The 27,117-nt window shown below is 31.8% G+C and overlaps 1 protein-coding gene across 8 annotated transcripts in view; it reads left to right on the top strand.

Annotated features, from left to right (window-relative positions):
- LOC145293185 (liprin-alpha-1-like) overlaps nt 1-27,117 on the top strand; it is a 227,278-nt gene that overhangs the window by 159,134 nt on the left and 41,027 nt on the right. For all 8 annotated transcript variants that reach the window (XR_013869680.1, XM_080139676.1, XM_080139674.1 and 5 more), the window contains 5 exons: nt 515-547; nt 1,393-1,577; nt 8,602-8,695; nt 12,137-12,218; nt 23,373-23,573. Coding sequence is in view for 7 of the 8 variants with exons in the window: in XM_080139676.1 (XP_079995802.1) it covers nt 515-547; nt 1,393-1,577; nt 8,602-8,695; nt 12,137-12,218; nt 23,373-23,573 (595 nt within the window). In the remaining variant the exon portion in view is untranslated. The remainder of the gene's footprint in view (nt 1-514; nt 548-1,392; nt 1,578-8,601; nt 8,696-12,136; nt 12,219-23,372; nt 23,574-27,117) is intronic.

The following is a 27,117-nucleotide window of genomic DNA, read 5'->3' as shown; positions in this document are numbered from 1 at the left end:
AATAGATTTGTCTCTTTTAATGTTTTTTAATTATCTATATTGAACTACACCCATCTATCATTTACAATGAATTTTACAGTCACAGTCTATTCTAGTTCCTCTCCAGAGAAGAAAATTCTACACTTTCTCTTTACCAGGAAAATTGCTATCCTCTGTAAATTTAAGACAGAATAATTTTCTAACTCTGAAATCTAATCTGTTAGTTCAGTTTGATAATTTTATTCACCAAGATGCAGACACTATTTTGTGGATGCATTTTCCTGTTTTTTATTCCTCAAATTCAAAAACATATTCTGTCACTAAAACAAAATGCTAACTTGGATAAAATGTGCTTTGAAAATATTAAATATTTTCACAAAATGTCTTTCAATGTGGTTCATATGTAAAATTTGCCTTTTTTTCTTCTGAGTTTTTAATAAAATCAAAGGTTTACATTTAATTTGTATTTCTATAATTTTAATCATACACTTATTTTGTTTTCTGTATTTGTAATAAGTTCTGTTCACCTTTTCAGGATTTCTTCTGAGATGACTCATAAATTGAGGAGGTTAGTAAAAAAAGACTTACATTTTTTTTTTTTTTTTTTGTAAGTCCACTAATTTAATCATAGTGATGTTTTTTTTTTATTATTTTTCTCTAAATTTTAAAATTTTAAATTTAAAAATCTGGGTTCTTTTTCAGATGTCCTATATGGAAAAATAAAAATAAAGAAAAATCTGTATGATGTATATGCCCATGATGTAACAAAAACATCATATTCCAAAAATTAAATAAATTGATCGAATATTATTTTTACATAAGATAATCCAATTTTACGAGTAACAAAATAGCGGTTCTCTTGTTTGACATTTTGAAAACAATTTTTTAAAAAAATACAATAAAGGGAATTATTTCAATAATTTAAACTTGCAAAATTTATGTTATAATGCCTATGACTTAATTAAAAATTAATTATTTATCACTTAAAAATAATTTTATTCATAAAAATTAAACTACTTGATCAATTTATATAATTTTTGGAATATATTTTCTTTATTTTTATTTTTTAGTGTAGGGGAATTCTGGACAAGAACCAAAATCTGTTATCCAAGCTCTCATTCAGTGAAACAAAGTGAATTTTATTTAACATTTTATAGTTATTTGATTATTAATATATTAATTTCAATAAATTTCAGTCCTTATATATTTTGAAAATGGATCAAAGAATTATTTGCAGTAGATATTTAGTTGTTTGCATGTATGTAAATTTAGAGAATTCAATTTTAAAATGTAAAAGGTTATTTTTTATTTTAATTAAAAAAATATTAATGAATAACATTAGTTCTAAATATGACACAAGATATGATAATCCTATACATCTGCAACTGATCTTTTATCTTCTGGATTTTGCAGGGCAGTAATGATTGATAGTGCTCACAGTTCCCCTAGTCCTTTAAGCAGTGCCAATAGCAGCCAAGACTCCTTGCACAAACACCAGAAAAAGCGTGGTATAAAAAGCTCAATAGGAAGACTTTTCAGCAAAAAAGAAAAACAAAAAACAAAAGAAGCAATGATACGAGGAGAAAATATGGCCACTGGTAATTTTTTTATCTGTATTTATTTATGATTATGAATATTTATTAACTAAATATGTTATTGAATATTGGAAAATTATTTGAAAACTCTTTTGTGAAAGATAGTGTTTCTTAAAATCGATCAAAAATTGAAACTAATTTGATTAAATATTTACATTTTTTTTCTTTTTGTTAAAAAAGCAAATTTTTAATATTTGGATAAAATTAATTAGTTAAAATTTTAATCTTGAATAAAATATTTGACATTGGAGTCTTAAAAATAAATTTAATATTTTATTTGCTTTAGATATGCTTCTTTGGAAATCTCTTATTTTAATCAATTATCTCATTTTAACCTTTAATGAAAAATAATAAAATGTTTGCAAAAAGGGTGGTGGAATCTAATATGATACATAGGTACCTCCAAAATGTTGTGTACTACGTCATCAAACTAAACAAAAAACACGTCATCAGTTCGTGTGTTTATTGTAATTTCTATGGAAGAGCATTAGCACTATAAAATTTGTTTGCAAATAACGTTATTTTACTATTGTTATTATTTTAGAATGGTAAAATAAGTGCATAAGTTCACAAAAAAGTAATTTCTCATATATTACGAAAAACAACTAGTCCGTGTTAATGATTTGAAGATATAAGAAAAAAGCTTGCAAAGAATTCAAAATTTATACATTAAACGATAAATTCATCAGAAATTTCTGAATAAATAAAATATACAATATACAATAAAAAATGAACAATAAAAATGTATAAAAAATATAAGACTTTTTGTAAAGCAAATAGATTTTTAATAACGAACTAGACAGACGATAAAATTAATTTTAACCTGTTCTGTTGATACATGTATCTACAAATGCAGGCTTCCGTATATTTTTGAAAAAAAGTGCAAATTTTGATTTCAACCTTCTGTCATTTTAAATAATCAAAAAATCGAAACAAATTTCTTTTTGGTCAATTTTTTTTTTTTTTTTTGCAATTTTTATTATCTCAAGAGTCTTATATTATATGAATATATTTTTTTAATATTGGAAACCTGTTATATAAAAAATTGGTTTAAACTTCATATCGCGTAATATTTGAATTTAATATCATTTAAAGCTTTTTAAAAATAATTATTTTTTAGAATTCGTTTTTTTTTTTTGTTGTGTTTTGTTTTTTTTGTGATAATTCAAATAATTATGTTACCGAGAAAAAAAAATCAAGAAAAATTGTTAATTTTATTTTTTTTAACATAATATTAATGATTTTATGTCGAATTTTATTTACAACTTTGAGGTAAGTGAAAAGAATTATGGGATTTTATATATAACTATTTTTTATTTATTTGATCTTTCTAACTTTAAAAAATGTTGAAATTTTTATCGACCTACATTTATTTTTTTCAGTTTTCGTAACATGAAATAGGGGGTGGGGGGGATAGAACACCTAAAAGAAAAATCCTGTAATATATTTAACGAAACCTACTTTTAATATGTAAGTTTATTTAATAATGAGTAAATATCAAAAATTTCAGGTAAATATGACTTATTTGATTTTTGCTAGATTTTTAAAACATAGGTGTGTCAATGGCTTAAAACACGTTACTACATAGGAACGTTGTTTTAATGCGTCGATAATATAAACACGATTTTTGTCTCGCATTTTCATTATTTTTGTAAGCTATAAAAAATCTTTTAAAAATATTAGTAGTTTATTTGAAGCTTCTTCTTTTAAATAGTAGAAAAATTTGGGATGATAATAATGAATTAATTACAGTTACATCGTGTTAAATACAGGAGTTAAAACTGTGGCACGCGTTGGAGGTACCTAATGATATATAAACAATAACTTAAAAAACTTGTGTTAGATAAATTGTATTAAGTTCATATATTTTTGATAGAATTCGTACCTTCTTCAGATATATAAAAACCAAGAGAGAAAAAAATATTCATTGAAAATATTTTTAGTTAAGAAATTCAAATTTCAACAAAAGTTTGAAACTGTTAAGAAAAAACTGTTTGCCTAAACATGTTGTGCCAGTCTTGTGAAAGAAAATCACCAAATCAGTTTTTTTTTTCTTTATTCATTTATTAGGTTGACAAGAAAGTGTTTGTGAAATTTTTAATTTTGAGTTTAAATGAATTTTCAGATAATTTTTTGTTATAATACCTTTACTTTATACAGTATTTTAATCAAATCATTTAAATTGCAGTCATTTTAAAACAATTGTTTTCTTTTCAGAACATTGAATGCAAGAGAGAAAAAAAGCAAATTCGCACAATTTTCTTATTTCAATTCAATCTAGGCAGAAAAGCTACTGAAACAGCTCACGATATCAACAAAGAGTTTAACCCAAGAACCATTACTGAACACACAACACAATGGTGATTTAAGGAATTTTGTGGCGGCAACGAGTTTTGAAGCTGATGAGAATAGTGGTCAGCCATTAGATGTTGACAACAATAAATTAAGAGCCTTAGTCAAAGCCAATCCACACACAACTGTTTGAGAATTTGCTTCTGAATTAAACGTATACAACGATTTCCAACCATTTGAGAGAGATTGGAAAGACAAAAGAACTTGATAAATGGATGCCTCATGAATTGAATGACAACAAAAAGAAACATCATTATGAAGTGTCGTCTGCAACCGGTCTCATCCATCAGTTATTTGAATGCAGATGAAACCATTATGGTGAAGTACTGTCAACAAATAGATGAAATGCATCAGAAATTTCGACAACAACGCCCAGAAAAGGCCTAATTCTCCTCCATGACAATGCCTGACCGCACGTTGCTAAACCTGCAGACCCTGAATGAATTGAGCTACAAAACTCTTTACTAATCTGCCATATTCTCCAGACCTCTCACCTACTGACTACCACTTTTTCAAGCATCTCAACAACTTCCTGCATGAGAAATGCTTCAAAAACCTAAGTGATATCAAAAACGCCTTCAGCAACTTCATCGGTATCAGAACACCAGATTTTTACATTACTGGCATAAATACACTTGTTTTGCGTTGGCAAAAGTGTGTTGATTTTGATAGTGTTTATTTTAATCAATAAATTTTGGTTTGAGCTGAAATATGTTCATCTGAATTCAAAAGTTAAAAACCGCACAACCTTTATTGTCAACCTGATATGTTATCTTTGATGTAATATTTTTTTTTCACTTGGCTTTTACATATCTGAAGAAGGTATGAATTGTACTGAAACTTCATGAGTCCATTTTGCAGATCTTTCAGTTATTTATATCTTTATGATATAAATAATGTACACAAATAACTACAGTCTTCCAGAATATATATAATACAAATGGTTAGTTAAGTACCAGACTTGTTATAGACATCAGTGATAATGGTGTTGAAAATATGTCGGGTTGTTTCCCCTATTATTTTTTGTGTGCTTCTGTATGTAAACCCGGTTTTGAAATATGTCAGGAAACTTTACGAAATATCTGTTATCAAAAAATATAAGCATACACTGAAAATTGTGGAAAATGAGCAAGTATTTAAGAAATTAAACTAATATGCATTGTTCTCAGACAATGCCTTGTTAGCCATTCAAGAGAGGTAAATTAACCTTTTTATTTTTTTATCAATATTTTTTTTATACATTTTCACATAAATCTTCTAAGATGAAGACTACACATGTCATTACTCAATTGTAAAATTGTTAATCTTTATAGATACATTTATTTTACTTTTTATTAAAATCCTGTTCTATCAGTTTTCATAATTTTCCATGAATGTAAATATTTCTCTGTAACATATTTCATAAAATTTCTCTATAACGTATTTCATAAAGTTTTCTTGTCATTTTATTCATAACTCTTATTTTATGCATGATAAAAGTGTATTATTATCTGCACCGTTGCTGGTGCATATTGTGTTAAAGATCTCATTTCCGATATACAGATTATTCAACAGATAGCCTCCTATTTCAATGACTTTGAAGTGCATTCTTAATGAAATGAGTTATAGGCATAAATTAATTTTATATTCATATATAACTTAAAAATATTCTACCTTTTTCTTTTTAATTACTAATCGTAATTAAAACTACACAATTTTAATAATGGCTTTATACTATCAAATCTAACCAGAATAAATGATAGTGATATATATATTGTTGATTTATTTTATGTTTTATTAGCGATTCTATGGTATTTTCTTTCTACTCCCTAAGCACTTTTGAAAGAAGTTACCCTCCATTTGTTTACATTGCATGTCCATGGATAACTTTAATGCCATAAAAAATATTTGGTGATTCTACATTATTAGAACGAACTGTTGTAGTTAATAGTTTTCAGATAAAAACCGATGGTTTCTACTGATTTTTTTGTCAATTCTAATAAATTATAATGTTAGCTTCCAAATTATGCAGTCAAAATTACTTGAATATTACTGAATTATTAAAAAATGCAACTTTAATTGTGTTAGCAGGTAAAAAATTGCTGCCATATTGTTTTCAGAAAATAAATATAAACGGAAAATTATGTCCCTTTTTAACTCTCCTGTGTCTTACATATTGTTTTCTTTAATACATAATTTTCTACCTTATTGATTTTCGTAATTTTTGGATATAATCATTTAAATATAAGGAATACGTAGATACCATTGTTTTCACGTGAAATTCAGTATTACGATTTCCGAAATTTTGTTCTAATAGTGTAGAAGTGTCAAATATTTAATAGATATTTGAATAAAAAACGTTCAAATGTTCAATAAATAAAAAAAAAAAATATATATATATATATATATATATATATATATATATATATATAACTATGCATGATAAGAACATGAACCTTAACCCTAACAAAAACAGCACTTTCAGGCTATATTACAAGAACCAAATTCATATCAACTATAAACTTAACATATAAAAAAATGACTAACCTAAAAAAAATGAAACACTAAACCCATCAAACAAAGAAGAAAATAATTGTAATATACAAATTCTCTTGTACATTCTGAGAAGGGCTTTCTAACCAAACTCAGATTTATATAGTACGTATATGGAGCACTAACCATCTCCAGATGTCTCGCATGTCACCTACCATTTAATGCCATATTATCTCTCATAGTAAAAAAAATTGCCCATGATGAATATGGTATCAATTGAAAGAACTTGGATCCAGATTCATAATATCTCCAAACTACAAAAACGTCAATTTTTTGCTGTACGAATGTCATTTTATTTGAAGAGGGAGGGAGGGGTCAGGTAAAAATCTTGCCTTCAATGTTCCTTAACAATTACAATCTATGCATGCAAAAATGCTCTTCCTACTTGCAATGTCATAACGTCGTTGCAATGTTGGCTTATGGATAGCGTGTTCATTTATGGCCTTTGCTTTTTGAGGTTCACACTCAGCACAGGTCAGTTTTTTTTTTGTTTAAGTACACAATAAGTAATTATTTTTAAAATATAAAACCTTTATTTTGGTTTAAAAAAATATAATTCTATTTTGTTATTTTAAAATTGAATTATTTTCAGTTTGTATTATTATTCATCGAACTACTGTTCTCATCTTGAGTGTGATTTTCACAACGTTTCGGTTGATATAACCTCCGACCTTTCTCAGGTGTATCTTGTCGAACTCGGGAATTTGGACGGAATTTCGAGCGGAACCCTTTATTTACTTCACAGGGGTAGCATGCTCTTGTTCCGTCAACCATGACTGGATAGAGGTCTTAAGTAATTCGCAAATGTATATTTCGGTCGCCCTGAACCTTCAACCTTCAGGAGAATATCACTTTTTACAATTAATTTTTCCCAGTACTCTAACCACTGCGTCACGGGTCCTTGCGGACAATTCTAGTACGAATAGTTGTAAATATCACCATTTATTACTAATTATTACTATATATTAATGTATATCTATCTCTATACTTATAACTTGTATATATTAATGTTTTTACTTATTACTTGTATGTATTATCTATTGTTTATAATTACTGGTTTCCATATCGTATTGAATTCTAGACTAGATCTACTTTTCAGTTTGTTTTATTTTTAATTTTTTTCACTCACATCTATGAAGGAGATATAAAAAAAATTCAGAAGTTTACGGACTGTAAAGTAACATGGTCATTGCAACAGACTGTAAAGAGAAATCTTTCTAGACTGAGGCAGCATTTAAGAAATTAACTTAAACTGGTATATAGTCATCAAAAAGTGCTCCATATTCTGAGAATAGCTTCCTCTCTTTGTATCCTTTCTGCCGAACATTCTCGTGGGGAGATGGTTATGTACTTTAGGGCAATTACATTTTTGTGTTTTTGTCCATTTTTAAGTAAGATTACTTTTGTTTTTGAAATTGTTACACTAAAGTATAGTACCAAATCCCCCCTCCATATACTTTGATAGGAATGGGGGGTATCGACATTACCATGATGGAATTGACATATAGTAATGAAAAAGTGCTCAATATCCTAAGTATAGCAAGTGTGTCCAAACAGAACTTCATTTCTTCTATTTATTATTTGTAGACCCAGGCAATGCCGGGTATCCTAGCTAGTATAATATACTAATATATTTTCATAATGTGTTTAGTATTGATTCACTTATATTGATTTGTTATATAATGATTTTAAAAAATTTCTGTGTGTTATGAGGTAGTCACTTTAAAAATTATAGTTCAGTTTTTGAGCATGGATATTCATATAGTCACAAATCTTAGAATTTTACTGCATTTCAATAAAAAAAAACGTTATTTTTATTTAATTTTAAATTCAATTTATTACATAACATAAATGTAGACATATATATATATATATATATATATATATATATATATGTATATATTGTGATCTGTCTTTATCAAACTACAACAGTACAAAATCTAACATATAAATTTGTCTTGTCAGATTTTCTGTTAAGCCCAAATAGCAATGCATCTAACAAATTGCTATTTGATTCTAACTATCCAATCAATTATGTTATTTATCAATTTCTGTTACTTGCTCTCGAAAACTTGGCATTCCTATCGATTTTATTGATTACATTCTATATTCTATGTTTTCTTTATTTTATAAACAACTATAGGTGGTCAATATGGAGACGGTCTTGAAGCAGGCTCATCAGATACTCTAACATTGGGATTAGGGCAATCTGAATTTGACCGTAGGAAAAAGAAGAAGTGAGTATTTTTACTTGTGGTTTTCATTGTTGTACTTGATAATTTCTATATAACAAGTGATTTTCCAGTTTTATTTTCATCACAAAATACATTTCCATTTTGTATGTACATTTGATGATTTAAAAAAATGCTTTTCTTTATTTTTTGTGATTAATGTTGGATACCATTTTTAAAACAGCAAAATACAAACAGATGACAACAGAGAATTCTATTAGATGAAATATGAAACTACAGAATGCTGTTCTTCATATTTGTAGATAATGTAAAGATAAAGAAATGAATAAAAGAATAATTGTGGTAAAGGTTGTTACTGTATGACCACATGCTCTCCAGCTACCAACAATCACCAACCATCCAATGCTGTATGCCATGGCTTTTTTCTCTTCTGGTTGTGTTGTCGTCTCTCACATTGGTGGTTGCTAAGAGGAGGTGTACACAGGTTCTTAAGCATAAAAAATAAAACTACTCAAAGCACAAGCTCTGGAGAAACAAAATACTCATTTCCTATATATGGGTTGGGCTCTGGGTGTGTGTGTGACACCATTGTGGAAAACAACCCTTTAAGTGCTAAAGGCCCACATTTACACCTTCTGTCAAAGCTGTATTCATCAGTTGATGTCAGCTTATCTAGTCTACTCTGATCCACAACCTGTGTTCTCTCTCCAGCTGTAACTTTTGTCAACTGTTGCAAACTTAAGATTGTCTTCAAATTTTCCTTATCTGTCATAAACTGTTGCAAAACTCATTGGCCACTCCTAAAACTGTCCATAAACTAACTCTAAATATATTGACCTCTATTGTCCAGTCCTTTGTATCAATTACTGCCAGACCTTGATTAACAATCCTATTTTAGCTGCTTTTGTGTGCTTTGGTGAACAACTTTGTCTCCGTTGTCTATCCACCAACCCAACTTCCTTTAAAACTTATTTCCTCGTCTTTTTTTAATTCCTAAAACTCTCTTTTTTTTTGGGGGGGGGGTCGATAGTGTCCGTTACAATGTGTTAATTCTGCATTAGATATATGTGTAAAATGAGTTTTTTGTTTGCTTTTTTTTTTTCTTATATGTTTTAAATAACAAATATTTTGAGATAGATCTTTTTGAAGAATAATCAATGATTGTGATTGGAATTTTTTGTTTGTGTAATTGTTGTCGTTTCATATGTCATTTCAAGTAAATGTTTTTTTTATCAATGGTGATATCTGTTGGTTGAAGATATCATTGCTAAATATAAGCAGTGGGAAATATAAATTAATTTGCATTTGAGCATAAATGTTGTGTGTGTGTCAGTTATGTGTGAAGGTATTAAAAAATGCTACCACCGTAATTTTTACTAAAACAAAGAAAATAAAAACCTGGATGAAGAGAATAAAGAAATTGTTTCTCCAAAAAGAAAAATTTAAATTATGGGATCTTCCCAATACAAATTTGGTGTAAACTTGCATGAAATTGTTTCATTGCATTTTGTTGTAGTGTTTATATGAAAAGCATAAAATTAGCATATGCTCATATGTTGAACTATCTTGAATATTAACTAATTTTCAATTTTTTAAGTTAATAACATAGTTGTTTAATACTATTTTTAGGGATTAATTTTTGGATATAGCATTAACGAAGTGTTGTTATCCAAGTATCTGTGCTATTCCTGCCAATGATCAATATATACATTGAAGACAAGACATGCATTTTATTTACTTTGGACTTCATTTCCGAGCTTGCAGCAACATACAATTAATCAGCCTCCATTTTGAAAAGCTTCAAGAATAGAGAATAGCACTGAACGCAATTATCCAGTGAGAGATGCCTTATTATTCAAGAATTTCCAAACACTGATAGATTTGCTGTATGTTATTGATACATTGATGAAAGGAAAGTGAACTTGGAAATTTTTTAGATGGTCTTTTGAGGAATGCCAAGTTACATATATCAAAAATGATCTAGCAATGTGCCCTTTGTAGACATTTACAGTGAACTAGGATTTGAGAACTTGAATAATTATAAAGCTGAGAAAAAAAAATACAGTAAAAGTACTTGGATGCCAAAATTATTCTTGCAATAGTATCTAAGACATTTTTCTGACAAATCAAAAACGAACAAACTATGAGAATGGTGGGAATAGCCAGAGAATTTATTTAGACTGATGATGGAAAATGCGCATCCATTCCCCCAAAAAATTGTTTACCCATATTTACTGTTCCAGGTTAAGTACACTATCTGCTGAAGGATGAATATTTGGAATACTGAAAACTCCAAAGCCTTTCAGAAGTTCAGATTTTGATACTATGTTATGTGATGAAGTGACAAATTTTGAGCAGATCTAGGTTGTAACTTGATTATGGAGTAGATACTTATGAAGTCTCTGAAAAGTACAGTAGGCTTGTAAATGTGTACCTGCATGTGTTCACTGAACAGACTTCATGATCGTCTGCTCCTTGTGTTCATCCACATTCAAAGTTTAATTTCAACATTCGACTTAGTGTCGATCATGTGATCTCAGTCGCTACTGTAAAAAAAGGATTTTTCTTTGATACAAAATTACAACTCAAATTTAAAATAAGTAACAATGTTTTATAAGCATGTGAATCTGATCTTATCCCTGCTATAGTAATAAAAAAAAAAATGCTTTCTGAGCTGATCACTGTCGTCTCCAAACTTTATAACAAATGCCTTGCTGAATCTTGCTTCCCTGATAGCTGAAAATTACCTCTGTTATACCATTTGCTAATAACACTTCATTCTATTCTCAACATATGGGCAAATTGAACACATACATATACAAGGCAATGGCTAAATCTTTTAGAAAATTATCTTCAGTCTGTAGTAGAATGGGGCTAGAAATGGCTGGTTACATTTAATGCCACTAAGACAAAATTACTTTCCTTTAACAATTATAAGAAACCTTTCTAACTCATGAGTCAAACATTCAAACTTCTTAGCCTAACATTCACAGATAGCATGAATTGGCACAAGTACAAAGAAGATACTGCCAAAGCTGCTGCAAAGAAAGTCAGCCCCCTCTTCCAGAGCTAGAAAACTTTTCTCACCAGACAGTATCCTATATCTCTACAAAGCCACCATTCATCCATGCATGAAGTATTATTGCCACATCTTGGCTGGTGCACCAACCACTAGTTTTTGTACTTCATGCAAAAATCAAATTGTTGTAAAAAGTGGTGAGTGTAAAGCAATGGTTTTATTATTTAAAGGATCCATGCCTGATTCTTTTATCGTGATGATGGTATAACTTACCTTTGAAAAAAGTGGCTGCTGCAATGTCACAGCAGTAATTGCTACCAACACTCACAAAACATCGCTCAATGTGAACTTCTTCCATGTAAAACACTACAAAACCTACACATTTATTTTAATCATGTATTCTGTTTTTTTTTGTTTTGTTTTTTTAGAGAATTTTATTTATTTATTTTTCCTTTTTCTTTTCTTAGACATGAATTATTGGAAGAGGCAATGAAGGCTGGAACCCCATTTGCCCTGTGGAACGGACCAACTGTTGTTGCTTGGCTGGAGGTAAGAACTCTTTTATAACTAGAAAATATTGTACAAATCATTTTTGTTGACATTTTTTTAATGCTGCAAATTGCTTTCAGAATTTTTATCTGAATGATCATTTTGGAGAAGTGGGTGGAGTATGAATGAAATTTTATGTTGATTGTATAATGTTAACGATAGTTATGAATTTTTTTTTTTTTTTTTCAATGTCTAGAGTTACTGGACGCAGAAATCCATTTGTGGTAGATATTTTTGATACGCAATGTCTTTCAATCTATCATGTATATTTGAATGACAAGTGAAAAAAGAAAGCAGTAAAACTTTTAAATAGAGTTGAAATGCAAAAATAGCAATTGGCACAGTATTGGATTTATCAGTAAAAGTTAAATGTTAGCATTATTTCATAACTATGAAAGAGCATGTTTACATCAACATATTTACGTAGAGATTTTGGAGGGGTGGGGAAGTGTTAAGTGATTGTGACAGTGCACAAACACTGGGAAAAAAAGTGATATTTGATATAAATGGAAAAAATATATGCCATTAATCATAAAGTCTGGAAAAAATATAAGAAAAAATGGAAACTGAATGCACAGTTAGCATGACATAATTGTTAAGTCAGTTTATAGTCTAAGGGATTGTTAAAATCAATTTTGACCCAAAATGTCCAAGTTGGTTCAGTAAATAGTTCTTCACTACTGAGAGGATTGTCTGGAGTTGTGATGAATTCTAAATAACACAAAAGTGCTGTGGTTATATTCCAATACTAACATTAAGTCTGACAATATAAAAAAAAAGACCGGAACAGTTGTCAATGTATAGTATGAAGAACTGTTAAAAGTGAATTTCTTCTAAAAAAAAGCCTATTCTGTACCATTGAAATTCCTAATGAATGAGAGTGACAGATAATAAACCTATCCTTCTTTCAAAAGTAGGCTTTGGACTATGGTCTCCTATTACTATTGCAACTATTTCCAAGTATGAAATTTTTAAAGAGAAACACTTATTTACTTACTGCATGGTTTAACGTCTTCCCTTCCCAACTGCTGGGGTTAGACACCTTGTATGACAAAAAGGATTTGAAATGAGTTTCTTTGAAACAAAGTTCTTTTTTAAGGTTGGATGATCTTCCTAACACCAATTTTATTTGTAATCAACACTAAGTGGGTCACCAACCATGGCCAACAGTCCCCACTCAACAATCAATTAGTTACCTTTTATGGTCACTGACACTCGCTAAGCCCACACTTTACAACAGATGATCGCTCCACACCATAAAATCGTCAGCATAGCACAAGAATGTCTATTTTAAAAATTGATTTGTGCTCAAAAGCAAGTTGTGATGCTTATGTCATAATCTTTATGAGCATAATTCCAAACAACATGCTTGCCAGTCGGTTTGCCTCAAACTCTACATTGGACTCAGCAAACCATTCCCTCTCTGACTTTCCTTTGCGGACTGACACCACACTAAGTGATCTGAAAATCACTCCTTCTCAGGTGCATGATATCATAAAAAAAAATGCTTGAAAGCATGTAGACCCGATCTCATCCCGGCGGTACTATTAAAAAAATGCTCCACCGAGGTTGCACCAGTTCTCTCCAAACTTTATAACAAAAGCCTTAAAGAATCTTGTTTTCCTGACTGCTGGAAAATTTCTTCTGTGGTACCAGTTTTCAAGAATTCTAGCAAAAGAACTGACCCATTTAATTATCGCCCCATTAGCCTCCTTCCACTTTTCGCCAAAATATTTGAGTCCATAATAAATCAAGCTCTAATTCATCACCTTACAGCTGCTAAACTTCTGACCGACCAACAATATGGATTTAGGCAAGCCTGTTCGACAGTAGATATCCTAACTGTAATCTCTGAAGTATCTACCGTTCACTTGACAAAGCAAGGGAGGGTAGAGCGGTAGCCCTAGATATATCTAAGGCTTTTGACAGGGTATGGCACGATGGTCTTCTCAGGAAAATCAGATCATATGGTATCACTGGGAGAATATATAACATAATTAAATCTTTCTTAAGCAAGATAAGAATCCAGGTTATCCTCAACGGTCGTACATCTAAACAATATGATATAAATGCAGGAATACCTCAGGGGTCTATTCTTGGACCTTTATTATTCTTAATATTCATAAATGACCTGCCTGATAAAATTGTCTCTGAGATTGGTATATTTGCTGATGATACTATGCTCTATAACAGACACATGGGTAAAACAAATGAATACATATCTGAGGAAATGGCAGAAACACTGGAGGAAGAATTTGCAGTGGAATGGGGACATAAATGTATCGTCACATTCAATGCTGCAAAGACTAAACTTGTTTCCTTCAATGATTACAAGAAACCTTCTCTACCACCAACAGCAATGGGCAAAAACACAATACCTGAAAATACTTTTAAACTTGTTGGAACAGATACATTGAGAGCATTGCAAAGAAGGTGGGCTCTCTCTACCGTACTAGAAAGCTGCTTATGCCTGAAAATATCCTGTATCTCTCTAAAGCCACCATTCGCCCATGTATGGAGTACTGTTGTCATATTGGCTGGCACATCTGCTACAAGCCTCTCACTTCTGGACAGGGTTCAAAAGAGAGTCGCTAACCTGTCATCTAAGCTTCAGCCTCTGTCCCATCAACGAAATGTTGCATCCGCCTGTTCTACAAGTACTTTAATGGTGAATGCTCTGGCGAACTACAAGCACTTGTACCCCCTCGACGTAAATACCGCCGACAAACCCGACAAGCAGCTAAATCCCACCCCAACACAGTAGAGATCCCTAGGTGTTAGAAAGCCTTTCACTCCAATAGTTTCTTCTCCAGAACTGCTAGACTTTGAAACTCCCTTCCAGGATTCTGCTTTCTCAAGTCTACTAACACGCAGAAGTGCAAGTGTAATGTGAACAGACATCTTGCTGCTCATCTCCCTTCATAATATCTCTATAACTTAGGTCCCTGATAGTAACCCCCTACATCAAAGTTGCACTGTGTCTTGCTTGTTTGAGGTGAAAATGGGGGTGGGGGGCAGCTACAACATTTTTCATTACTATGGCGACTAACAGTAGAACTGCTATTGTTAGGTAGAACTAGCAGCAGATGAACACTGATTGCTTAGTCCATTATCTGAAAATGAAAAGGGTTATTGTCTAATTTTAATTGAAAATCACATGTTAAATTGCAATTTTTAAAAAATCTTTTTAAAAGCTGAATAATTCAATAAATGTATTAATGTTGAGTAGAAGACAAAAATTTGTTATACGAAAAATAGTATCTATTATAATGTAAAGGAAGAGGGGAAAGAAAATAGGATTGTTTAAGAATAAGTATTTCTGATCAATTGTGTTAATGACACCAAATACTGCATACTATTTGAAATATGTGAATACTGCTATTTTGCCAATCTCTAAACACAATGTCTAGAATAGTTGTTTTGTCATTTGCAAGCCCATGAAAATCAATACTTTAAGAGGAAAAATATAAAGTTAAATTCAGTAACGTCCAAAACTAAGGGACAACATTTTTAAACCGAAATATTTGTTAGAAATAACAACTGTGAAAAGCTGAAATTTTGACAACTGGTAGTCGTTATCATCCATAGTAACATACTAAAATTTGAATCATTTGCAAAAGATAGAAAAAGAATTATAACAATTATTTATTTTCAAAATAGGAACTTCCAAAAGTAAGGGACAAAATTGAGACAATGTAAACAGTCAAAAAACAATAAAAATACATGTACAATCAATATTTAGTAAATGAGCTCTTCCTCCCAACGACAGCTGCACATCTTCGACTACAAGAATGAATCCGTTCTTAACAATCCTTGATGCTAATTTTAGACTATTCTTCTTGAAGTTTCATCCACAAATCCCTCGTGTTAGTGGGATTTCTTTCCATAACTTTCACTCCTAAGGTCTTCCAAAGATTTTCTGTTGGATTTAAGTCAGGACTTTGCGGTGGCCAATCAATAATTTCGAAATCTTGCTCACTAAGGTAATTACCACCTTTGCCTTGTGACATGGAGCATTATCTTGCATAAAGGTAGCCCTATCGAAACCTGAATTCTGTATGATTGGCACAACATGATCTTGAACAATGTTTTTATGGATCTGCATGCTTACACGAGTTGGTAACCGGACAAGAGGCGTTGTTCCTTGACTAGAAAACATTCCAAATACCATGACGTTTCCGCCCCCAAACTTGACAGTTTTCTTAGTACACTTTGCACTTAACCTTTCACCAATCCATCTCTTTACATTGTTTTTTTCCCATCATTTCCAAATAAATTAAACTTGCTTTCATCACTGAAAAATAATTTTGCCTAATTTCCATATGTCCAAATTACATACCTGTTTGCAAACTCTAATCTCTTTGAACTAACAAGTGGTTTCTTCCCTGGGGTTCGATTAAACAGCCCTATTTCTTTCAGTCATCTAGAAACAGTCTGTCTTGACACATTAACACATGAGGTACTATTCATAACCCTTTTAATTTCTGTGCAAGACTTAAAACGGTCCTTTAATGACATACGCTGCATTATTCGATCTTCTCTTGCCGAAGTTTTGCGGGGTCTGCCTGTTTTAAAAGCACTATTTGGCCAGTATCATTGTAGGATTTAACAACCCTGCCTACAACACTCTTGGAACATTTCACTTTCTTTGAAATCTCTCTAATTTTTTATTTTTTTATTTTACTTTTGTTAGTTTGAAGAGATCAAGGGGCTCCTTCTTGGGGCTAACACTTGATTCTATTATAGTTTAAATTTATATCCAAGGGCTCTTTTAAGAATAGACACTGTTCCCTTTATGGCTGCTATCTGTATTTCCTTATAGCTTGGTTTTCCAGGATTTGCTTCTAAGTATTTTTGAAGGTTCTTTTTTATTAGGCCAGTTGCTCCTGTCACAACTGATATAATGTTTATTTCGTTTTTAGATCATTTTTTAGGTCCTGATATTTTGTTATCTTTTCCCGTTCTGCTCTATTAAGGCCAAAGTCGTTTGGAACTGTGATGTCGATAATGAGTGCAGTCCTTTCGGGCTTGTTCCATATTACTATATCTGGCTTGATGGCCTTGTCTTTTATGTATCTGCCTGCCTGTATATCTTTGTCGTCACTTTTCCATTTGATGTTATCGGTGGTGGTTCATGTTCCCAGATGTTCGACGCCCTATCTAGTTGCATCTCTCCACAGATCTTCCAATGTAAGTATCTACATACTTTGTTGTAGCAAGCAGTGTAATGACCATCGGCTAGAAGGATCTTGCATCCAGACATTAGGTGGTGGGCTTTCAACAGCTGAGTGACAGAATCTGCATTGGTCGGTTTTTTGTAGACCAGCCATTTTCTTAAATCCATTTGTCAGTAAGCCTTGGTCTTGTGCAGCTATAATTAATCGTTCTTCATCAAATGGAAATTTGTCACTTTTAAGCCATTGTAGTGAGGCCTCCTTGTCAATGTAGCTCTGGTTCAGTTCTTCCATGAACCTGCCTGCTCTCTTATGTTGTTGCCATCCTTCTAGTCTTGTCTTCAATTCCCTTTTTGTATACTCCTTTCTCTTCTTTCGGGCGATTAGGGTGCTGGGTTGTCATATTCTTCTATTGTGTTGTCCAGTGTGTTACCACTGAAATTTTCCCCGAGCTTTGTAGTTGACGTCTGCTGGGGCAAACATTTGATGTGATGTTCATTCACCATTTTTATTTTGGGGTCAGAAGAACATTTGATATATTGGCCTATGCTTACCACTGAAGCTCGGTATGCATGGTTTATTTCAGTGAGGCCTAAACCACCTTCTCTCCGTGGTAAGTACAGCCTGTCCATGCACTGATGTTTGTAAATGACTTTATGAAGGGCCAGCATTTTCCGAGTTTTTACGTCAAGGTTATTGATGCAGTTTTGTGGCCAATTGATTATGCCAAATCCATAAGAAACAACGGGTATTGCCAATTGATTGATGGCAGTAATTTTGTTTTTTGGTGATAATTCTGATGAGAGAATTTTTTTAAGTCAGATGTCCTCTGTATAATTTTTAACAATGCTTATCAGAGAGACAAGTTGTTTCTCGGATTCCGCATAGAGTTTCAAGTCATCCATAAAGAGTAGATGGTTTACTCTTTTATTTTCTTCCTTCTTTCTGCCCATGCTGAGATTGTATCCAGCATTGGATCGCTTAAGTAGCTTACTTAGTGGATCCATTGTGAGGCAAAAAAGGAGCGGTGAGAGGCTGTCTCCCTGGAATATTCCTCGCTTGATCTTTATGTTTGGGGTCTTTATTCTTCCTTCCGTGTGCTGTAATGTAATTGATGTGCACCATCTGGCCGTTTGTTTTTGAAGGAATGATGTAATATCAGTGTGCACATTGTACAACTTCAAACAGCGAAGTATCCAGGAATGAGGTATACTGTCAAAGGCCCTTTTGTAATCAATCCAGGCCATTGACAGATTTCTTTGTCTTCTTCTGCAGTTTTCTAATATGGTTCTGTTTACAAGGAGTTGGTCTTTTGTGCCTACCTTTTTCCTCGTACACCCCCTCTGCTCACTTTCAAGGTAATCACCAGCAATCAGATGGTCGTATATTGCAATGTTTACAAATGACTGAGTAAGACTTATTCTTTAGAGGCAATCAAAAATTTGAATATAGCATACTGTTTTTCTCAATTTTGTCCCTTACTTTTGGACGTTCCTATTTTGAAAATAAATAAATAATTGTTATAATTCTTTTTCTATACTTTGGAAATGATTAAAATTGTAGTATGTTATTATGGATGATAATGACTACCAATTGCCAAAATTTCAGCTTTTCACAATTGTTATTTCTAACAAATATTAGGTTTTAAAATTTTGTCCCTTAGTTTTGGACACTACTGTATGTAATTTGTTGTACTTTGTGTGACCCAGGAAGCATTTTTGTATGTGGTTTGAAAACTGTAACAGTAAATGTAATAAAAAGTATGAATAATGTAAGCAAGTAGTATCAATTATCTTATTGACTCCGAAGATCACTTTGTGTTTACTGAATGCTAATCTGTTATTTCATCAATTGAGAAAGTAAAAGAAAGTCTTTGCAATAGCCAATAAAAAATGCCCTGAAGGAAGAAAGTACAGATGAATGGAACAATCTGTATTCAAGCCACAAATGTAAAGTAACTAACAGATAATAAGATTGAAAAGCTGAAAGAATAATGGTGCAGTGCAAATGTTTCCTATCAAATCTGTTGCCAAGGCTGCTGGAAAAATAGTGGGATCATTCTAGCATTCCAGTAGATATCTCACAGCTGATGCAATTCTCTACCTGTATAAGAGCCAAGTACATCCAAGGATGGAGTACTATTGCTACATCTGGGCAGGAGCTGCTAGAAGCAGCTTATCCTGCCTTGACAGTTCAAAATAAACTTTGTAGCCTAGTGGGGGATGCCTTTTTCTCTTTCCTGCAACCGCTTTCCTAAGAAGCGATGTTGCAAGCTTGTCTCTGCTTTATCTATTTTCATGGCAAGTGCCCATCTGAGATTCAATCTATGCCCCCCCCCTGTCCTGACTTTCACAAAATACACTTGTCTAATTAATAATTGCCTAACTGTACCTAAACCTAAACATAGAATCCATGAACAAAACTTTCTTAGAACTGCTTGTCTATGGAACGCTGTTCTATTTTCCTGCTTTCCAACTGACTACAATATGGTCATATTCAAGTCAAACGTGAACAAGTTTTTGATGAGCTATTCCCTTAAATAATTTATCAAATTTCCACTACTAACTATTACTACAACATTTTCCTATTGACTATTGTCCAGTCATTAACTCTTATCCTTGAGTGATCTCTGGGCCTTGATAAGTGGTGACTCCTTTGTAAAAAAAAAAAAAAAACTTTCTGGCAAACATGGGTGATAATGGTAGTAGATCTAAGAAGTAGAATTTTTCCTGCTTCCTGTATGGAAAATATATCTTAGATGTCGAGTCAGATAAAATGTAACAAAATTATTGAAAGTGAACGAAATATATATCTTCTGAAAATTCTCACTAAGAATTGATCTAAAACTATGCCAAAGCAGATTCACATATGCAGCTTTTGGATAGAAAGCTATAATCAATGAAATGGGGATGGGGGTTACTTTATAAATAAGATAACAATGGAAACCTAAAACTTAATTAATGTCTGCAAATTGAATAAATCAAACCATTGAGTTTTTCTATGTAATATTTTGGCTTATTCTTCATTAACTTTTTAATATGGCTGTGTATATGTGTTTTAATTGTTGATCCATGGATGAATGGTTTATGGTGTGGTGAGGAAATTAAATAGAGTTACTATATCTTGGTATCTACACTGTGTATCAAATTATTAACAAGTTCACATTTTTTTTAATATTTAAGGAACGTGTGAATAAAAATCCATGAAACTTTGAGAAAATGCTTACAATACTATTCAGCTACTCCCGTCAGAAAATAAAAGTATTTAAAGCAGTATTAGTGAAACTATGGCAGAATATAGGAATATCTGTTGATTTCAGTGTGTCAAGTTATTAACGAGGTTGAGGAAAAAAACACAATATACCTATAACTTGTTTATTGAAATAATTTTCAAACATTAAATGAACTAGGAAAAATGCTTAGAACATAATAACTACATAGCAATTTCTACATTGACATAATTAGTAGGGGATATGTTATCCTTTTTTATGAATGACTTGTAAAAGACATTGGTCAACAGAATTAGTCAAATTTGTGATTTTGTCAAGTTATTCCTCGCGATACCTCTTGGAGAGCATCCCACAACTCATCTTTGCTCTTAAATTGGCGTCCACTTGCATAGAGGCGTCACTTCATGCTACTCCAAAGGTTCTCAATTGGGTTCAAATCTGGTGAATTCGCAGGCCACTCCATCATCTGTAGCCCAGAAAACGCCAGTTGTTGCAAATACTCTTTGCTTTTGTTTCTTGCATGCGAGGGAGCATTAGCCTGCATAAAAATAATGGTTTTTCTGAACGTCAACCTTTGCTTTTTCGGCCATCATTCAGTGCTCCTTCAGAAAATCTATGTAAGCATTTGACGTCATTTTTACGCCTTCTGAGACTCTCCATGGGCCAACTAAAGTATCTCCGATAATTCCAGCCCAAATCATTATCCCACCATGGTGCCTTAAACGCTGATGACGATGTTTTTTTTTTTTTTTTTGTCATTTAAAAAAGATTAAAATAAACGAGTTTTAACCTTTGATAAAAAACTTTCCAACATATTCAGTCATTTTTATTCGTTTATTTTGCATATTGCTTTACAAACCAAACTCTCATTAATTAACTATTTGTCTTTTTTTTTATTGTTTTTTTTTTATTATTATTTTGTTTAATGATTATTTTCATTTTACTATTACCGACAGTTCTGTTTTCAAATATTTCCTATATTGTGAATAAATATTTAGCATTTAAGGTGAAAAGAGTTCTAGATTGTAAATTAAAACAAAACCAAACACGCACACATACACATCCTTTTTTTTTTTAATTTTGTGTGGCCTTATATGGTCATTATAATGCATTTTGGTTTCTTCATAAACGCTTTTAAATTTTCACAGACCATGCCAAAACACAGGTCCTGTTAGTATTTCATATTTTATTTGTGTCGGCTATTTTCCCCGCAGTTTTATTACGCTAATCGATAATATTTTCGTTTTCCTGAAATTTCCAGTCAAAAGTGCTTGATTTTATCTGAAAAATTTTAAAAAAAAAATATTTTAATTTTTTGGATTATTTAAATTACTATTCTCGTCTTGGTCGTTATTAACAACATTTCAGCCAATGTGATCTCTGACCTTCACATGCATCTTTTTGGAAACTTTCTAGTCAAATTTCAATGTCCAGAAGATTATCATTTAGAACTGATTGTTAATCAATGCTTTTAACTGTTCTGCTGTGGCATCAAATAATCAAAATTATGCAAATTATTTACTCTCATCTAAAAAATTAGAAAATAGATTTTTCTTAGTTTTATTTATTTTCATGTTTCAGTTGTTTCTTTTATATATGACTAGTGAGGGGTATCTGGCGTTGCCCGGGTGTTTGTAGGTGTGTGTGAAAAAAACCCGAAATGTGAAAAAAAAACAGGTGCCCGTGAAAAAAAAACGAAGCCTTGACGCGCAGTTGGAAAATAGTACAGTGTGAAAAAAAAACAGGTGCGCGTTTTTGATTGACGTGACGGCGATAGGTATTTAGCAGTTAGCATTTTGTGTGGGACAGTTTTTAATGAGATCAATAAATCGGTTTGTTTGTTTTTAAAAACCCACTCTCTGTTTATTGGGGGGAGCATCTCGACTCGAAATGAAAGCTACCGTCTGATATGACGAAGTCGACATTGACCAAACGTTACTTAGCTCTCTAGAGACCACTGCCTTTCGGCCAGTAATTAGTCGAGTTTCGCTTTTTGTTTATACCGAAAACCGAATGTAACGCGTGCCGATGCGGAAAATGTCGAATAATTAACGTTTGAAAGTCAATAAAATTAAATAAACAGGCGAGCTCCGTGGTTAAGTGTGAGATATTACAATTTATAGATGATATAAAAAGTTTTAAGAAGTTGTGAAGCGAGCGAGCGAGCGCTTCTCTGAAAGAAGCCTTTTGTGGATATCGAGGAAAAGTGTACATACATACATACATTTTCGCTTTTATATATATATATAGATAAGGTACTTGTATCATATGAGCAAAATTTTTGGATTAAAAATCCTTTCTTTTTCTTATGTAATTATATAGAAATATAGCATGAACCTTCAAGAATAAAAAGATTAAGTTTCGCTCAAAATCAAAGTTCAAAGTTATTCTTTCTTGTCATTATTTTATCAAACAAGGAAGTTTAGTTTATAAAACAGCTTATTTTATTAAATCCATTTGTTTTTTAATAATCAGGAAATCTTTAATTTTTGTAGGTGTAAAAATTATATGTCCTATATATAATATTTTCTTAATCATATCAAGATTTAAAACAATTTATTTAATACACAAATACACACATATATATAAGATATATAACATCTGTTAACTATACAGTTGCAATCTTGTTAATACCAAATGTTACAAGTTATGTGAATACATTAAAAAATCAAAAAGCTTACAATATGATCCATAAACTTTTATTCAACACTATATGTATATTATTTTTTCTTTTTTTTTTTTTTTATCAAGCTATGGGTTGGCATGCCAGCCTGGTATGTAGCTGCATGTCGAGCCAACGTGAAAAGTGGTGCCATTATGTCAGCCCTATCAGACCAAGAGATCCAAAGAGAAATTGGCATCAGCAATCCACTTCACCGCCTTAAGTTGCGTTTGGCCATTCAAGAGATGGTTAGCCTTACGAGCCCATCAGCACCAAAGCCTTCCCAAACAGTGAGTAATTCACCTTTTTTTTATTCATTTTATTTTTATATTGAAAACATATATATATATATATATATATATACTCATAATATAAGATGCACTTTCTCTGTGTGTCTGTCAGTCATAATTTTTTAAAATGAATTAATTTAAAATGAATACATAACAAAATTAGTTTTATTTTGAAATATCATATATCCTAACTACTCCTAGAAAATATTGTATTAATAGTAAATAATAAATTCTCAACAAATAGAATGATCATAGACATAAACTTTTAGATCTCTAGTCTGTTATTCTACCAACTGAGCTAATTGGCAAATAATATTTAAAAAAATGGTGAAAATTATGTTAATATTCCAAAACAATTTATTTTGCTTTAACTATCTATTAGAATTAAACACAATATATGTAATACAAGATCATAAGAAATATAACTAAAAATTCTATAAGAAACTTAATGAGAAAAATATCCATTTTTTTAATTTTTTTTTTATTATTATTATATGGTCACCATTTATCAAGGCCCGGAAGCCACTCAGGGATAAGGGTTATTGCGTGTACAGTAATCAATGGGATAGTATCGTAGTAATTGTTAGTATTGGAGATTTGATAAAGTGTCTTACTTAAGGGGGTGGTTCATCAGGAATTTGTTTATGTTGGACTTGTATACATCCAAGTTGTAGTCAGGTGGGAAACAGGCAAATGAAAGAGAGTTCTACAGTCGTGCACTTCTAAGAAAGAAGCTTTGTTCATGGAATATACGTTTTTATTTAGGCACAGATAAAGAGTGGAGAAAATTAATGACAGTGGTTTCAGCTAGACGGGTGTTTATCATGAAAGATTGGTGAGGGGTACCAGAGATTGGAGCTCAGACGAGCATTTGCCATGGAAATAACGATAAAACAGACAGGCCTACAACGTCTCTTCTGTGGGAGAGAGGTTGCACGGAAGAGAAAAGAGCATCACCCATTAAGTCACAAAGTCTATTTTGTACTCTGTCAAGGCAAGATAGGCTGTTTTTAGCCCGGATGTGGCAGCAGTACTCCATCCTTGTACTTACTTGGCTTTTATACAGATAGAGAATGGCATCAGTAGTGAGATATCTTCTGGAGCGGTAGAAGGATCCCACCATTTTCCCAGCGACCTTGGCAACAGACTTGATATACGTGTTCCATTTCAGATCAGGAGTAAAGGTCAAGCCCAGAAGCTTGTCAAAACATGGAGCCTCCCCAAGATGAGAGCCATCCATTTCAATTGATGTCAGATGGGGATCAGAGCATTTATGATGTAAAGATAGGAGCTTGGTTTTAGATGCATTAAAAGTAACCAGCCGCCTCTTCCCCCACTGTACCACGCGCTCAAAATCAAAGGAGAGAGAATCAGAGAGAACTTTGTCATTTACGGCCTTTTGATGTGTTGCCATAGATGGTCGTGTCATCAGCATAGATGTCAACGAATGATTTAAGTATGTGTTTTGGAAGATCATTGGTGTAGATCAGGAAGAGAGTTGAGCCCAGGATGGATCCCTTAGGGACTCCAGCATTAATCTGATTTCTGCCCATCAACCACTACTCTTATGAGCCTATCAGAGAGAAATGATTTAATTGAGAAAACATTTCCAGTTATACAGTAGCTGGAAATCTTGTGAAGTAGGCCCTTATGCCATACCTTATCGAAGGCCTTTGATATGTCAAGAGCAATTGCCTTAGAAAGGAAGCCTTTGTCAAAACATTCACTAATCCTATGAGATATAACCGTTAGCACATCTGCTGTAGATCTAGCAGAACGGAAACCATATTGCATGTCACTAAGAAAATTATTTCTGCTGAGGTGGTTGACTACTTCTCTATTTAATATGGATTCCAGCAGCTTACTCATGACACACAGGAGACTTATTGGTTTGTACTGAGAGGGAGATGACTTATCACCTGAATTCTTAAATACAGGGCATACCGATGAGGTTTTCCAGAGTGTTGGAAAGCACTTCTTAAGGTAACGCTTAAACAGTTTTGTAAGTATGGAGGCAAGTTCTGGTTGAAACTTTTTCAACACTATAATCGGAATGCCATCATGGCTAGTTGCTTTACTGGAATCAAGGTTCTTGATTAGCTTGTCGACCTCACGCACAGATATTTGTATGTTGCATGTTACAGAAAAGTCAGGAACAAGAGAATTTTTAATCCTAAAGTCACAACTGGGATATTTTTAAATCTTGAAAGGAAGCATTTTTACTTCAAATCATGTTTTCTTTTTATATTCGATTTGTTTTTTTATATTTGATTTTTTTCTTTTCATAGTCAATATTTTTTTTAACAATTTATTTATTTTTTGCTTTATAATCATAGTAGTGTTAAAAACATTTAATATAATAATAAAAAAATAATGAATGGATAAACATTATCAAATAATGTTGGAATTTATTTTAATAGCCCCAAACAATTTATTTTACTTTAACTTGTTAAACTTATATATAAACTTATTTAGCTACATATTGTTGTTAATATATAAATGTAAATAAAAATTTTATGAGAAAAAGTTGTGAACAAAAGTATTTTTTATCCTATAGTCAAGATTAATATTGTCAGGCTTGTATTCACATTTGGTATCCATAAACAGAAATGCATTTTAGTTGATTTTCTTTATAGTCATAATACTACAGTCTGCATTGGTGCTTGACATTCATATAAAGCAAATAGATTTTAATTTTATTTTAATTAGTAACATATCCAAGAATTATGAAAAATGATGAAATGCGAGTTATTTGATTGGTGCGTTTGTAATGTAATAATAACCACCCTAGACAATGTCTCAAAGTTATGATTTTAGCAAGAGGGAGGAGATTGTGTTGGTTAAATCACTATAAACGATTGTTGAAATTAGTAACATATCCAAGAATTATGAAAAATGATGAAATGTTAGTTATTTAATTTGTGTGTTTGTAATGAAATAGACACCCCAGACATTGTTGCATGGTTGTTATTTTAGTACGAGAGGGGCGATTATGTGTGTTAAATCATGAAAAATGATTGTCGAAATTAGTAACATATCCAAGAATTATGAAAAATGATAAAATGTGAGTTATTTGATTGGTGTGTTTATCATGAAATAACCAGAGACAATGTCTCAAAGTTATTATTTTAGAAAGAGAAGAGGGGATTATGTGGGTTAAAAATCATGAAAAACGATTGTCAAAATTAGTATCATATCCAAGAATTATGAAAAGTTATTAAATGTAAGTTATTTGATTGGTGTGTTTATGATGAAATAAACAGCCCAGATATTGTCTGAAAGTTAGTATTTTAGTAAGAGGGGGTCGATTATGCAGGTTTAATCATAAACAATGATTGTCAAAATTAGTAAAATATCCAAGAATTATGAAAAATGATTAAATGTGAGTTATTTGATTGGTGTGTTCGTAATGAAATAGACAGGCTAGAAGATGTATCAAAGTTGTTATTTTTGTAAGAGGAAGGGGATCGTGTCTGTTAAAGAGGGGGCGATTATTTGGGTTACTTTATTAAAAATAATTGTAAAAAATGGTCAAATCTGAGTA

This window comes from Euprymna scolopes, chromosome 14 (assembly GCF_053919585.1).
Source record: "Euprymna scolopes isolate OS-2025 chromosome 14, ASM5391958v1, whole genome shotgun sequence".
Classification (NCBI taxonomy): Eukaryota; Metazoa; Mollusca; class Cephalopoda; order Sepiida; family Sepiolidae; genus Euprymna; species Euprymna scolopes.
The sequence above is the reverse complement of the archived record's forward strand: the minus strand, read 5'-3'. Positions and strand labels throughout refer to the sequence as shown.